The sequence below is a fragment of the Lissotriton helveticus genome, chromosome 4_1, assembly GCF_964261635.1.
Source record: "Lissotriton helveticus chromosome 4_1, aLisHel1.1, whole genome shotgun sequence".
Classification (NCBI taxonomy): domain Eukaryota; kingdom Metazoa; phylum Chordata; class Amphibia; order Caudata; family Salamandridae; genus Lissotriton; species Lissotriton helveticus.
In genome coordinates, this window is record NC_136063.1 from 170,570,947 (window position 1) to 170,587,977 (window position 17,031).

Here is a 17,031-nt window from a genome sequence, read left to right on the forward strand (position 1 = left end):
AGTGTCTGGCCCTTGCCAAAGAGAACTAACTCGGTTTTCCCGGGGTTGAGCTTTAAATGGATAGAGTCCATCCATTGGCGAATGTGGAGAAGAGTGCTGTGGAACTCGTGGATGGAATCAGGGGAGTTATCTATAGTAAAGATCAATTGTAAATCATCAGCGTAGTTAAACGTGGTGACTTTGAACTCCTTCAGGGATCGAATCAAAGGGGTGAGACTTTCAAAAGTGATACCTTTTGCAAACATGCGCTGTTTTTTAACTGAAGCCTCTGATGAAATGCGAGAGCGCAAGAAACGCATCAGGCGATTTGAACTGTGGTTTGTCCATCTACTGCCTGCAAATTAAACGTATGAATACCTACCTGCCTGTGGCTCTCCTAAATGAGAAACTTGAGATGTGGATGTTAGACGGCCCGTCCAGGTAGTGGGGGAGAGCCTGAGAGAAGTGGACAAGCTGGTGTCAATTGGCAAGCAGCGTGAAGGGCAAAGAGGTCGTTTTTGTGAAAGATTAATTTGCAGTCCGGTAATGAGAAGAATTCCTCCAGACCCACTTGGGTTTTAATGTTCGATATTGTGCACCGGATGTTAGCAGCTCACAGAAGCAACACTAAGGCACTATGAAGACCAGCAGGGTCTGGGAGAGCCAATGCCCACTGGGGCAGGTGGTGAGACTTTAAAAAGTGATGCCTTTTGCAAACATGCACAGATTTTGAACGGAAGCCTCTGATGAAATGCGAGAGTGCATGAAACGATTTGAACTGTTTGGTGAATTTTCCATCTACTGCACTGCAACTTTTGCAAATCAAATGTTTGAATACCTAAATGCCTGGGGCTCTCCTAAATGAGAAACTTGGGATGTCAATATATCTATATATATATATATATATATATATATATATATATATATATATATATATATATATATATATATATATATACACACACACACACACAGACACATGTATCTATCTATCTCTATCTGATATCTATATCTAAATATACACATATATATATATATATATACATACATATATATATATATATATATATATATATATATATATATATATATATATATATATATATTTTCACTGAAATCTAAAGCTTACAGTGATGTTGTAGTTGGGCACATATTTCACTCATACAAATCCAGTGAAATTCAGCAGTTCTAGTTAGCTGACCTAAGCATAACTTACGCCCCCTAATACACTGCTTATGACCTTACATATTCCATCACTCATGACATGGTCAGTGACATCACTGATGACATCTCAAATGACATCAATGATAACATAATCCACAGATCCACTCACACATTCACACCCCTAAACAACCTCTCACACAACCATTCACACTCACACACACCCACTCACATACCCATTCACAGACCCATACAAGTACTCACACAAACCTTTACTCATCCATAACCACACACACCCACTCACACAGCTACTCACACATCTACTCACTCACCTATACAACTACGCATAAAACCAGTCACTTACCCATACAGCCACTCACACAGCCACACACTCACCCATACAGATACTCACACATCCACTTGTTCACCTATACAGCCACTCACACTCCCACTCACTTACCCATGCAGCTTCTTAAAACAGCAATTCACTCACCCATACAAGCACTCACACACTTACTCAATACCCAACAACCATTTCCCAACCCATTCACACATCCATACAAGCACTCACACATCCGCTCAGTCACCCATGCATCCATTCACACAGACACTTACTTTATAATACAGCCACTTATGCAACAGCTCCCTTGAGCAAACACCCACTCAAACAGCTACTCACTCACCCATACAGCTACTTAAACACCCATTCCCACACCCATACAGCCACTCACAAAGTCACTCACCCATAAAGTCACTGACACACCCACTCACTCACCAATAGTCACTCATACAGCCACTGACTCACCCACCCTTCTACTCACGCACCTACTTATATACCCATATGCCCACTCACACACCCACTCTCACACACATACACACAGTAATACAGCCACTCACATAATATATTTCAGAAATAGTATTACTCATTAGTAGTACAGAAAGTAGACTATTTTAGCTTTTGTAGAACATTGGTATATATTGTTAGCACTCACTCATAAGCTTTTAAAAAACACTCACACTCACTGGATGATGTCATGAGTGATGTAATATGTGAGGTCATAAGCTGTGCATTATGGGGTAACTTATAGTGAGCTCAGCTAACTATAACTGCTAAATTTCACTGGTTTTGTACGAGTGAAATGTGAGCCTAACCATAACTTCCGTGCAACCTTTGTTTTTTTCAGTGAATTTCGAAGTTTTTTTTAATGTTGTTTCCTAATTATAATGTTCCTGTAATCCAAATTTTTTTTTGTTATTTCCTAACTGTATCCACTAACCTTTGACAGTGAGTGTGAGTGAGCGCATGAGTGTCTCAGCAGGTCTGAGTGGGTGCAAAGTGTCAGAGTGGGTCTGTCAGTGGGTGTGTGAGTGTCTGAGTAGGTCTGTCAGTGGGTGTGTTAGTCTGTGAATGGGTACATGCATGTCTGGTTGGTCTGTGAGTAAGTGCATGAGTCTCTGAGTGTGTCTGTGAGTGCATGAGTATTTGAGTGGGTCTGTGAATGAGTGCGTGAGTCTCTGAGTGGGTCTGTGAGTGGGTGTGTGAGTCTCTTAGATGATCAGTGAGTGAGTGAGTGAATAATTGGGTCTGTGAGTGGGTGTGTGAGTGTCTGAATGGGTCTGTGAGTGGGTGCATGAGTCTGAAGGGGTCTGTGAGTGAGATTACAAGTTTTTGAGTGGGTCTGTAAGTGGGGCATGAGTGTGAGTGGGTCTGTGAGTGGGTGCATAAGCCTGAGTAGGTCTGTGAGTGGGTGCATGGGTCTGTGAGTAGGTTTGTGAGTGTCTAAATGGGTCTGTGAGTTGATGCGTAAGTCTGAGTGCATTTTTGAGGGGGTATATGAGTGTCTTATTGGGTCTTTGAGTGGGTATGTGAGTGGGTATGTAAGTATCTGAGTGCTTTCTGTTTCTGAACCAAAAGCTACCTTTCTGCCAAATTCAGTGTAATTCCAACCAGCGGTTTGAGCTGTGGTCCCGTTCAAAGAACACTTTTTTTGCCCCTCCACCTTTTCCTCACCCCCGCTCGACAAAACTTTCCATGCACAGCAAGATTCAATGGGGCACTTTTTTGTTTTACATTTCATGAAGATTCGTTAACTGGTGCCAAAGATATAGGCAAGTCAAAAAACGCTTTTCCTATGGAAACATGGTCCTAACTATAACTACCTGGTGCCAAACTTATCGCCCCAAAACAGTCCTTCAACCCCAAGGAAAAGCGAGTGTGGATCACAGTTCCGTGCAATAATATTTTTATTCAATTAATGAACTCCATCTGCCATGACACGTTTCGACCGCTACCAGTTTTGATCACATGACCAATATTTATATATATATCCACACACAGTCCTGAAGTTCGGGGCTTGTACTCACGCTTGCGGCGGTCCTGGATGGACTCCGGTGCTCCATAATATTCCAAAACCTAATTTCATTTTCACAGAAAATACCAGGACAACACTATGGGGTTGATTCCGATTCAGGAAAAACCGCTCCGAATAGCCGTTTGGAGCTTTCTTCCCGTACGAATCGTACCCTGCAACGTCCCCCGTACGTACGACGAAGTACGATTCTTACCAGGAGCCGTACTCCGTACAAGACACCGTACGACTCTAATCTCCGTACGATTCTCCCTCGGAACCCGCTGTACACGACATCTGTACGGTTTGCGGCTGGTTTTTACGACCCAGCAAGCACGATACGTGTCGGGTACGCACCGTACGACCCTTTTTCTACGGGAGCTGAAAACAGCCGTAAAAGCAGAGTTTGCGCCGAAACAGGTACGGAACAGCCCCCCAGGGTACGGTGCGTACCCCCCATGATTGCAGGAGTACGCACCGTACCCCTACGATCATGGGGTGTACAAGCCATACCCCCATTGTACAATCGGTGTACGAGCCGTACCCCATGTACGATCGGTGTACGAGCGTACCCCCATTGTACGATCGGTGTACGAGCCGTACCCCATGTACGATGGGGATACGGCTCGTACACCGATCGTACAATGGGGGTACGGCTCGTACACCGATCGTACATGGCGTACGGCTCGTACACCGATCGTACATGGGGTGCGGCTCATACACCGATCGTACATGGGGTACGGCTCATACACCGATCGTACAATGGGGGTACGGCTCGTACACCGATCGTACAATGGGGGTACAGCTCCTACACCCCATGATCGCAGGGGTACGGTGCGTACCCCTGCGATCCTGGGGTGTAGGACCGTACAGTGTGTATGTGTTTGTGTGCTTTTCCGTACGACTCGCCCTTACCTGACGTGGACCGTACGAATCGCGTCCTCATACCCCGGTCTGGATCTTACTCGTCGGGTCGTACGGCATGTGTACGTGTCGTACGGTATGTGTACGAGTCGTACGGTTCACGGTTTCAGCCTTGCAATACGTACAGATCGCGACAATTGGGACGGGTTCACGGAATACGGATCGTACTTCGCGACTCGGACGGATGGGTACGATTCGTACGGAGAGGGCTCCTGATACAAATCGTACGGACGTTTTTTTCCCCGAATCGGAATCGACCCCTATATAGGGAGCACCATAAACAGAGCGAAAAAGAGGGTGCTGGAGGATCAACAAGCTATAAGGTGAAATGACAAACACTACCCTATGGCACGTCACTTCAAGGAATTACATGGACAGAATGAGAAACTACTGACCTTTGTGGTTCTAGATGCAGTCAAATCGTATGAAAGGGGAGGTGATAGAGAACGCCAATTGAAAATCCTTGAGTCTTAATATGTAATTGATTTTGAAACTCTGACGCCCATAGGTCTGAATTCCAGTGATGATTTGGCTATACATTTAGGGTAGAAAGAACTTATCTTAAATAGTGGTAACATATGTAAATTGTACACATAAGGTGAAAAATTACAGTTAAGTCAATAGTTACTACCGTCTGTGGAATGATAGGGGAATTCTGTATAAGTTTTCTCCAGTTTTTAAATTGAATGAAATCTGTCAAATAATTTTTACCTTTTTGTATAAATCCTTTTTTAAATTTAAATTTGCAATTTGCAATGTGGCTTTTTTAGAAAATTCATATATACAGTTTCATGTACATTTTTCTTTCTTTTTGTCTTTGTTTGTTCTGTGTGTGTACATAGGTAGAAAGCACAATTGAGGTATAAGGAATAGTGAGCTGAATATCGCAACTATAGAAGTGAGATCGCGAGCTCAGCCAAGCCAAGAAAAGTTTCATCAGGATATTATTAGGCGAGTAAAGTATGCACACGTGGAGGCAAGGCTTTTTGTATGCGCAGCATGTATAGGACATCGACTGTTAATGAATTGTAATATATATATGGAAAATAAACACCAATAGCTGTACCCTTTCTGAATGCGTGCGGTGCTTACCAAGGTAAAAACTTTGACAAATATTGAACCGACTCGGCGGCGGGGGTTGCCGAGCTTTGCACGCCACCTGACAACGGGAGCCGGATCCCAGCAACAAACCCTCGTTTTGTTTCCTTTATATATATATATATATATATATATATATAGATGCATTTTTCATAAATGATGTTGTTTTTAGAACACAATGCCCACTGGGGCTGGAGTGTTTTGTCAATATGTCAAGATGCTGATTTAAGAGGTAGGCAAAAAATATGGGCTAACATTGGCTGGAATAAATTGAAATATTAGACGAACAAAGTACGCAAGCATGGTGGTGATTCCACATTATGAACATCATGTACAGGATGTTGACTGTCAATGAATTAGGAGATATATGTATAAATGCATTTTCCACAAATGATGTTGATTTTTAGACCATAATGCACACTCGGGCTAGATTGTTTTGTTAAATAGGTCAAGACGTTGATTTAAGAGTTGGGCGAGAAATATGGGCTAATATTGGCTTAATTGAAGATAGAATTTATTGCTGATTACTGTTCGTCATTCCCGCTTTGTAGCCAAAATACTGAAATGATGATTCATCTTAACTTAATTAACAACAAGCAATAACATTTATTGTATGTTCAGTAAGCACAAGATCGATATCATACGAGTAAGACATTTCAAAATGGCACAAATTGAAGCTGTTTGCCTTTACCTTTTATGCCATGTTGGTCCTTTCTCACTGTTAACTGCTGCATGTTTATATAACCGGACGCATTGTCACTCAAGCCATACTGTGATAAAGCCGAAAGGCGTTGGTAGGGGCATTTGTTTGCGAATAAATCAATCAAGCATCCCAGTGAGTCCTGGTATTTTCTGTAGGAAGGAAATCTGGTTTTGCCAAATATTAAAATCATTGGTCTGCAAACCCCGTGAGTGCGACAACATTTCTTCAGTCCTTGGAGAGTTTGGGAACATATATATATATATATATATATATATATATATTGGCTCAAACCACTCTGTAATGAGATGGGTATCCGCCAGCACTCTGTGGCTCTACGTATTCTACTGACTAATACTGCCCCCCCTATTGTTTGTGCTGTGTCTAAATTTTTAAAATGGGCCTGGTTGATACGTCTTAAAAGACGGTCTTTATCGATGTAATGCTCTTTTTTAAATAACTTATTTATTCTGTTTTTACCATTGATGTTATCATGTACAGTCTATGAGTTTCTGATATGTTGTTTTATATATTTCTGTGTAATGCTTTTATGATATATGCATATCGAAATAAAGCTATCAATCAATCAATCATATATATATATATTAATATTCCAGCTGACTATTTTTACCAGAATATCAGGTATCACAATATCACTAAAATAAGTATACACAGGTGATAACTGAATCATGGATTTACATTCTTAACTTCGCTTTTATACTTATATATCCTTTGATGCTAAACATAGCATCCTCTAAAATACTGTAATCAGAACGTAAGTATATAATGGTTAAGTAGAAATCCACTATATTTTACTTCACATATATGCACCTTGACAATATACACATAACTGGGAAATATTGTAGACAAGAATATTGTGAAAATAAGTATACATAAGTGTAAATTTACTATATATATATATATATATATATATATATATATATACACACACACACACACACACACACACACACACACACGTGTGTATAAATGTAGTCCAGCTGAATATTGTAACCAGAATATCCACTGACACAATGTTGTGACAGCAAGAATATCCTGGCAAATATAGATGTACTATTCTTAAATCCCCACATGTATATTGCCTCTATTCCGACATAGAAGCAGAGCTCACCTTTCTTTCCTTGGCCTACAGCTTGTCTCTCAATAGAAGACCAAGGAAGCCCAGACAGGCGGACAGGAGCAGGTAGCTCATCTTCATGCTGGTCGCTCCGCTGATGTTGCACAAGCTGTCTTTGCAGCAGGTGGTGGTATAACCGACCCCAAGAACACTAACATCACTTGCAGTACAGGATGAGCTACAGCTCTTGGTAATTGAGATCGCCACTGCAAGCAAAGAAAAACAGGATGTTCAGGAGCAGTAGCTGTAAACGATGAGTTCTGTGGCATCATAGTTACCTTCCATCATTACACCTAAAGCACACCTAGGAGAGCCATTCTTGTTTATCACTAAGTCAGATTTGTAATGCCTCATGTAAAATGCACATCCGCATTTGAAACATCTGACAAGCAAGCTGCCAAGTCTGTACTCCAAGTTTGAGGGAGTTCTGGTGCAACAAAGCAATGCTTGTAACGAGGAACAACACTTCTCCCTGGTCAATGTAATACAAGACGATAGGGGACTGTTATATTCTGTGCCGTTCTCTTTAATTACTTTTGTATTCAATTCTGGTCTCATGCCAGGTTTGATAGGTTAGTAGACATAGTTGTTTGGGAGTGTAAGGTGTGCGCCAATAGTGAAATAATGTAAAAATTGGCTCCTGCACCGTTAAATCCGGGTGATTGGCCGGAGTTTCCGTGGCAGAAGGTTGGGTTTGATGTTTCAGGACCTTTCAATTCTTAACCTCAAGATTGTAGGGTTGCCATGGTTTTGGTTGACTATCACTCTAAATGGCCTGAAGTAAGGTTTTTGACTTGTTAGAAATAGGGTCTCTACTTGGTAGAGGTATGCACTCTGTTCAAGTAAGGACCACCAATCTAGTTAGGGTAAGTCAGATAAACACCCTAAATTAACCCTTGCTCACCCTCTGGAAGCTTGGAACAGAGCAGTCAGACGTAAGTTAGGAGGCAATGTGAAAGTATTTGTAAAACACTTAAATTACAGTAACACAGTAAATACACCACAACAAGATTCCACACTAGTTTAGAAAAAGAAAGAATATTCCTCTAATTAAAACAAGACCAAAATGAGAAAAAATCAATCAATAGAAGTCGAGCTATCCATTTTTAAAGATTAAATGTGAAACCAGTGCTTGCAAGTCACTAGTGGTCAAAAGGTTACTTGAATTTGCGAGGGACAGGTGCAAATCTAATGTTCAGGCTGACCGCAATCGACAGCTGGCCAGCTAAAGGACACATACAGGTCCCGCTAACAAAGTACCTTGGATCGACAAAAGTGTAGACGTCAAAGACTTGAGGCAAGAAGTCACTGCGTCCTCGTTGATCCCTGGATGGAAGTGAGCGTCTGCGCCAATCCGTGCCATTGATGAAAGCTTCGGTGTCAAACTGCTTTTCGATGCAGGCATTGTGTTGATGTCGAGCTGCACATTCCGTCAGGGCAATTTTATTGATCGGTTCCTGCGTCGGAGTCAAAGGGCAATGCATCGGTTCCGATTGGCTCAAAGTCGCTGCTGGTCGATGGGGAAAAGACTACAAGAACCCACTTCTGAGGCCATGGGCTGGAGTTGGCACCTCTGGCAAGGATAGGGCTCACAGATGGCAAAATCCAGCAGCACCAGCAGAGTTGCAAGAAGCCTTTTGTGTCCCTGAGACTTCTAAAAACAGGAGGCAAGCCAATAAGCCCTTGGAGAACCTTGGGTTCAAGAATGTAGAGGACAGGTCCAGTCCTTCTCACTCCCAAGCAATAAGCAGCAGGCGAACACAGTAGTGTAAGTTGCAAAGTGTCATATCCTCCTGTAGCACAGCAATCGGCAGGCAACAGGCCAATACATCAGAGCAAGTAGTAAAGTGTCAGCTCCTCCTGCAGCACAACAGATCTTTGGTGCCCTGGTCCTGGAATGTGGGAGAAGCTTCTGGTAAGGTGCTTTGAAGTTCTAGGGTTTCCTGCTTCCCGCAGCCCTGGTTCCATGTTGGCTACACTAACAAAACAGGGTCATTAGGCCCATTGTGAGGAGACTTGGCACAGTCTATTCAGGTGTAGGCGTCAACTCCTCCCACCCATCTTATCTCAGGAAGGCCCAGCAGGTGGTGATGGCCCAGCAGGATGCAAAACGGCACACCTCATCTCCCTTTGTGTGACACTGTCTAGAGTGGGGGTCATCAAACTGGTGGGCGGGCCCCCTTAGTGGGCTTCTAGTGATCGGTAGGGAACTTCTGGTTCTAGCCAAAAGAAGTATTATGCTAATAACAATGCTTTGTTTTAAGTGGAAAAAATGAGCAGCAGGAATCTGTTCTGTAATGGGCCATCACTAACAGCTTTTGTTATTTATATCCTGGCTGGGGTAAGGTGTCAAAAGGGAACAGACTCCAAATATTCTTCTAAACCCCCACCCACATTTTTAATAATTACACTGTGGATACTTTTACACATTAGTAAGGCCTGCCTGACTAGAATAGTATGTTTGGCAATCATGTATTCAACTGCATTTTTAAAACGGTAACAGAACTTACCTGCAATGCTTAAATAAGTCTAGACATATTTAAACATTGCAAATTTAATATAATAATTGTGAAAAATTCAGCGGGTGGGTTTGATGATTTTTTTCACGGGGTGCGGCATTAAAATGTTTGAATACCACTGGTCTTGAGGGAATGCACAAGGCCTACCTATCACTCAACCCAGATGTGTATTGGAGGCAGGAAGAGGCACAAAGGGCTTAAGAGCAGAGAAATGTCAACTTTCTAAAAGTTGCATTTCTAAAGTTATAATCATAAATCCAACTTTACCAATAATGAGGATTTATTATGTCAAGTCCATATGCACCAAACACTACTATTCAATAACCAATCCGGAATTATACTTAATAGATGTATTAAGTAACCCCCAATGTTCACCTATGAGTGGGGCAGGCCTCACATTACTAAAATTGAATTTGGAGTTTTTCACTACTTTGACATGTAAAACTAAAAATGACATGTCCTGCCGCCGACTTACACAGCACCCTGCCCTATGGGCTACATAGGGCCTACCTTAGAGGTGGCTTATATGTAATAAAAGGGAAGTTTAAGGCTTGGCATGAGGTTTTAAATGCCAATGGCAGGACTGAGACATGTTTAAAGGCTTACCTAAGTGGGCGGCACAATCAGTGCTGCAGGCCACCTAGTAGCATCTAATTTACAGGCCCTGGGCAAAAATAGCCCACTTTACTAGGGGTTTACAAGTAAACTAAATATGTCAACTGTGGATACACCAAAATTACCATGTTTTAGGGTGAGAGGACATGAACTTTAGCACTGATTAGCAGTGATTAAGTGCCCAGAGTCCTAAAACCAACAAAAACGAATTCAGCAAAATGTGGAGGAGGAAGGCAAAATGTTTGGGGGTGACTGCAGAAAGGGCAATTTCCAACATGCTTCATGTCACCATTGCTATGGTGATTTAATTTTTCAAAGAGCTGTTTGCTAGAGATGGGTATCCTGAGGTTCTTATCACGGATAATGGAGTACAGTTGAAGTCTATTGAAATGGAGAGTTTTCTCAGCTACCGTAATATTTGTCATGTCACCAGTGTTTTGCACGAGCCTCAATGTAATGGTCAAGTGGAAAGATTTAACCACGCATTGAAAGAAAATATCTTGTGGGCCCGAGGTTTTGGAGCAGAGTAGAAAAACAAACTACCGGAGAAATTATAGTTGTATCATATTACTCTGCATATCACCACAGACATTAGTCCATTTAGACTGCTTAAAGGAAGTGATCCTGTTTCAAAATTATGCCCATGATGGTTTAAAAGGAGGCAAGGGGGAAAGAATGAGGAAGAGGAGAGGAGGAGAGGTGAAGAAGATGAAACAAGAGTGGAAGAGAAACAGTAGAGGGCTAACGGGGCTTATGATGGGGGGAAGGTCAAAGAGCCTGAATTTGAAGTAGGTGATTTGGTCAGAATTTGCAGACCTGCAGACCTGGGGCTTTGGCCAAGAATTATTCCAGGTTTGGTAGAGCTGTACCGGTGGTCAAGGTTAACAATAACTGTTGTCACTCAAGATGGCAACGTATGGAATGGCAGTAAAGTGGCAAAATTTGAATGTTGTAATAGGGCAGACATGGAGCTTGTTACAGGTGGGTTTCCTGGAAACTTGTTGATAATGCATAATGCTCTTTCATATTTTGTTCATTTTTAATCTTTTTCTTTTCCTTTTGTGTTTTTGACTGTTTTTTTCCCCTTCCATTTCTTTGGTTGTACATTATCCTTTGTCTGTAAAGAAGGTAGGTGTGTTAAATTCTGTGTAGTTATCTCCAATTGCTTTGTTTGTATTCAATTCTGGTCTCACGCCAGGTTTGTGTTGATCTAAGTTCTGTTTTAGAAATGTAAGATCTGAGGAGTACTGTGCTGTTCTCCATTAAACATACACTTTTTTTTACAATTTGGACTCATCTTCTAAATTCAACATGCCCCCCCCCCAACCCTCTCGCTAAATGAACGTAGGGCCCCTTGAGATGTAAGCTTCTCATAGTAATACATAAGTATAAGGTCCACTGGGGACCGTAGGGTGCCCCAAACCCCCAATGCAGCAGTGGCTGCATTGGGTTAGGAGACAGCTTTGCCTTGAACCGCAGGGGCAAGACTTTGTCCTCACAAATGCATGTATTTGCACAATGAAGTTGAATTTAGATGCACAAAAGCCTTTGTGAATTAGACTATGCCGCTAGTATTGATTTAAGCACGTTTGAAGTCACAGTGTTGCTAGATTGGTCACACCTTTGCCTTAGTAAACATTTGTGATACATATCTGAAAACATTGCTTGTATTTCTTCAACATAAAAGGATAAAGCCCTGTTTCTGAGCTGGTCAGAGTTTTCTAACACTTTGCAAACCCCTGTTCGAGCCGAGGTCAAAATTCAGCGTTGGATGTTTATGGTAACCTGTAATTACTGGATGCATTAAATACCTCACCTTTCATTACATTTCAGCTGGTCAAACCTACACCTGCCAGAATTTAACATGGGATTACAATGCAATGTTTACTGTGACATGCAGGTTGTGTTGCAATAAGCACCAAAATCTGCATATTACCCCCCTAAAACACAATATGTTCCCCCCCTCAGGGAGTCCGATATTATTGAGTGTGATAAATAAGACTCACTCCTCCAACCAACTCAGGATCAGGATCAGGAACAGCATTTGAAACATCTCAAATGTACAGTGTACACATGTCTCTGTTCCCAGGTTTGCGTCTGCCGCTGAGCACTCTTCAATAAACTGCTTTGTTGCACTCTATTAAGATTAGGATTCAAAGCTTACCATGCGTTCTATCATTTTAGCTGGTTGTTGATTTTTTTTCGAATTAAATTTGTTTAATTTTTTAGTAGAATCAATTACAAGCAAATTGTCTTGTAAAATCAATACATAGCATTGCAACCTGTTGATGTTCACAACCCACCCATCCCAGAACATCCATAGCATTAACCAAATTATTAAATAACTAACCTACAGGGTAGAGTAATGAAAGCCAAATGTGTTATATGACTACATGCCCAAGTGTGCAGTACGTGCTTAGAGTCTTGATGTGCTCATGGGCACAGTGCAAAGAGTCTCTGAGGGCAATTAAGATCTGTGTCATCAATCTCCTGATAGTCAATCATTGCTTTACAGGTCTTTATGGACAGACGCTTGGCTGGTGCATACATTGAGATGGTGATCTACAACAACTTTACTCAGCAAAGTGTCCATCGATGGAACATTGCCTTTATTTCTACATACTGCTACGACACACTCATGGGAGGGATTCAGACACCTCCCACTAAGATTTCTTATCCGGATCCTCTTTTCCACCATTAGCATCAGGGGATCCATGGCTAGATGTGCACTGCCAGATGTAGAACAGCACATCCGAATCACCTCACACTTCAAGCGATGCCTGGAGCTTAGCGATAAATTCATGCAAGATCTCGTGGAATTATACTACTAGGAGGCATATCTCCATTACATACTGAAATGGTCCAACATGGAAACACAAAGTCATTGGTGCTTCCTGGATATAGGCTTGATGTATTGGACAGTGAGGGTAGGGGAATTTTGCTTTTCTTTTTCTTGTATGTGCAAGATGAGGTTGATAATTCTGGTGACTGGCTGGACATTGCTCAGGATGCAGCTTCGGCAGGTAATGGAGCAGACGTGGAGAGCAAGGTCTAGTGGTAGGAATGTCAACTTGATCCAGCTCGAAGAGCAGTGACTTGGGTTGATATTGTCAGATGGAAGAGATACGTGTATTAGGAATGCTCCAAAAGCATTGGATGTAGGAGTGAAGAAAAGGTATGGCTGGATGGAGTCTAGCATAAATAGGAATATGTCTGAGGAACAGAGTGATGGAGGGGAAGGAGTAAAGTTTGATGTACGGTAAAGGTATTTGAGAAAGTTATGGCTTGAGTACTTCGCTGCTCCTGATAGCTATCTTGAATGATGGCTGACGTGTTTGGGAGAAGAAATAAGTGGAGGTGGGGGTTAACGATTAGGAAAGTGCTTTGAGATGTGTTGATATAGACAGAGTACAAGACAGAAGAGGGTGTTTATTGAGAGGGAAGAGGTGATGGATTTAGATAGGAGTTGAGCATTAGTGTACCATGAGAAACTGGGAGTTATATCATGAGGTTTATTACGTTATGTTATATGCACATGCTCCAATTATCAGATGCCACTACTTGCTGGGGGGAGGGTTACAGCATTGAGAACTGGGGTTCAATATACGTTGTAGATAACCAAGACTAACTTACATCTTAAAGCTCTCCTTAATGGTACAGTTATAAGCACGTCCCTCAAACAATACTAAATCTAAATTTTACAAAACTGTATGGGGAAATTATTTTAGAGCTTATATTGTGCCAGACCCCCACCCTGCCACCTGCTCGTACTCCTGTACATCTTGAGGTGGTCTCTGTACCCTTGTAGTCTGATATTTCCGGAGGGGCATTTTTAATAACTTGTAAACCTTGCCACCCTGGAATGTAAGGCACACTGAAAAGTTATTTCAAAGCCAACCGAATCAAACAAAAATGACCTACAAAAACAGCACACAACTTTTCCTGCTTAGGAAATATAGCCATGGTCAAGATTAGGATTCTACCCCGAATCCTTTACCGAGTCCAAACAATACCCATGTAGATTGTGCATAAGTATATAACCCAACTACAGCACATATGCAGCACCTTTATCAAGGAAGGTAAGAAGAAGAGAATTCTGTAAAAGTGTCTAGTGCTACACGAGCCACAATAGGCCTGGGCATGTCAAAATTGGAATTATACTACTAGGAGGCATATCTCCATTACATACTGAAATTGTCCATTGTGGAAACACAGTCATTGGTGCTTCCTGGACCATACTTTAGCAGGGCAACCCCTTTGAAAAATCCCCTGGCTGCCTTCCTGGGAGATACTCCCCAATATGTCCAGGTCTGTAATACGTTGGCCACCCTCAAAGACTGGAATTGAGTGGGTCTGTCTAGTTTCCCTCTCCTTATATGCTTATCTTGGGAAACCCTAAATTTGGGCCAGGATTAAAGAAGCAAGGTATTCCAGAAATGGTGGAAGGATTTATGTAACAAAGAGGACAATTTGTTTTTGTACCTGTTATTTTTGTTGTTGTGTTCTGACTATTTGCAGAGTGCACATCTCACCCTGCAGTGTAGTCAAGTGCAAGATGAGAAGGGGACTGAGCTCGCAGTCATAAGTCTAGGTAAAGAGCCATGTCTTCAGTTTCTTGCAGAATTCAAGAACTGAGAAAGGAGCCCTGATGTGCAGAGGGGTCTCTTAAACAAAATAGAAATGAAGCCTGGGGCACAAATCTGGAAAGCACCTCTTACTCAGTTCCAGAAACTCCTAAGGCCCGTGAGGTCCATTCCATTTTCAGAATTTACATCCTGCTGCTATGCAACGCTATTCAGAGCAAGAAACGCCACCAGCTTGAGTGGAGTGTGAAGTCTCACAATGACACACAATTGAGCTTCACACATACGAGGGCATGTGAGGGGCAGGCAGATGGCAACTAAAACTCGACCTCAGTGGCATTGGATACTTACATGTCTGCTGCACATGACAGATGCACCAGGGCCAGAGTCTTTCTAGAGGAAATATGAGCAAGAGGCAATAATAACTCATGCTCTGTGGGTCCAGGAGTAGCCTTTTCCAGAGGGAGAGAAGAGTAGATGAAGCGGTACAAAGTTATTGGCATAACTTGCAAAATTTGCTGTAGCACGATTATGCAAAATTATGGCAAAATTATGTGGAATTAGTTGAGGCGTGTAATCCAGGAAAATGCAACGCAGTAAAAGGAACCCAAGGAAGCATTTTTAGCTAAGAAAATAGGATTAATGCAAAAGTCCATGAGAAGAACAGCCATTCACACTCTGTTGCTGTGCTTTTATAGAAGGCATTTTGCCCCAAATCACTCTAAATTACGCAAATAGGTCTTATTGCGTAATTGTTGTTAATTGTGTGTCACAAGAGTAACGCAAAATTACCAAAATTACTCTGGCATATTTAACCTTTCGCCTTGGCCTAGTAAAGATATGCTGTATGTGTGTTTTCTACAGTATGCAGGACCGGGCAGGCCTTTTCTTCCACAGGGTATTTCCTCTGTGGATGCCAGTTTTTAGGGCAGCGGCTTCTCATGCTGCCTCTGTCGCTTTCCACATCACCCAAGGTTAATTTCCTCAGGCACAGGAAGGATTCAAGACAGAGAGTTGAGGGAGCAGAAAGGTAGAGAGAAAGCGATTAGAGAAACAAGAAAGAAGGAGAGAGAGAATGAATGGAAAGAGAGATTGTGCGAAAAGACGATGGAAGCCGGGCTGGTTTGAGCATTTTTACCGAGGCTGCTTTGGTTCCCCTGTTCATCCCGGAAGGTATGTACTGCTGCATGAATTTGAGCTTGCTGCAGCCAATGTTTGCTTTATTATTTGGGAATTCAGCACTGAAAACTGGCCCGACAGACCATTAAACAGGCCTACAAGCAGCCAATAAACCGTCCAACACATTTACCTGCAAACCAGTCCCTCCAGCACTGCCTGATTGCCCTACAGACAGGGTTAGTAGAATATTGTGATTCCGCAATGATTTCTGCATAATAATGGTCCTGCTACATTTGCCACAAAATCCATGATCCGCCGCATAATTTGCAGATTTTTAGCAACAAAATGCAAATTTTGCAATGTTTGTAGCTCGAACGGATCAAAAGTTACCAAAATATGGTGACTCTGGTTTTTGCGCACCAGAAGGTTTTTTGCAAAGGTTGACTGGTCATCTTTCAGTTGGTAATTGCTGTGTTTGGGTGTTAAATTGGAACTAATTAAGCTGAACTCTTTTCTCATACACGGTTACCAGGTGTAAAAATGTCAAAATAATGAGGTAAAACTGACAAAATATGCCGCATTATTCTGGATAATTTTCCTTTTTTTTATGTATACTTTAGTCAACCCTGCTGCACAATTTGGTTCTCCTCTGCCGTAGAATTCAAGTGGCCCTGTCCAAAGGGCAGTCCAACTCTGCCCAGGTCCCCCGCTCTCTCTAGTGATTACCAACGGCGTAGCTAGAGCTTGTGGCGCCCGGGGCTATCCCTCGGATTGCCGCCCCTGGAGTCGAGGGGGGGGCTGGGGAAAAAGGACGGCGAGCACATGAAAGAGGTCCGAGAGACACGTA

The 17,031-nt window shown here is 42.2% G+C and overlaps 1 protein-coding gene across 1 annotated transcript in view; it reads right to left on the reverse strand.

Moving 5' to 3' along the window:
• LOC144828467 (lymphocyte antigen 6E-like) overlaps positions 1-17,031 on the reverse strand; it is an 87,411-nt gene that overhangs the window by 38,502 nt on the left and 31,878 nt on the right. The window contains exon 3 of the mRNA XM_078686656.1: positions 7,343-7,554. Coding sequence (XP_078542782.1) covers positions 7,358-7,554 — 197 coding nt within the window. The 3' untranslated portion in view covers positions 7,343-7,357. The remainder of the gene's footprint in view (positions 1-7,342; positions 7,555-17,031) is intronic.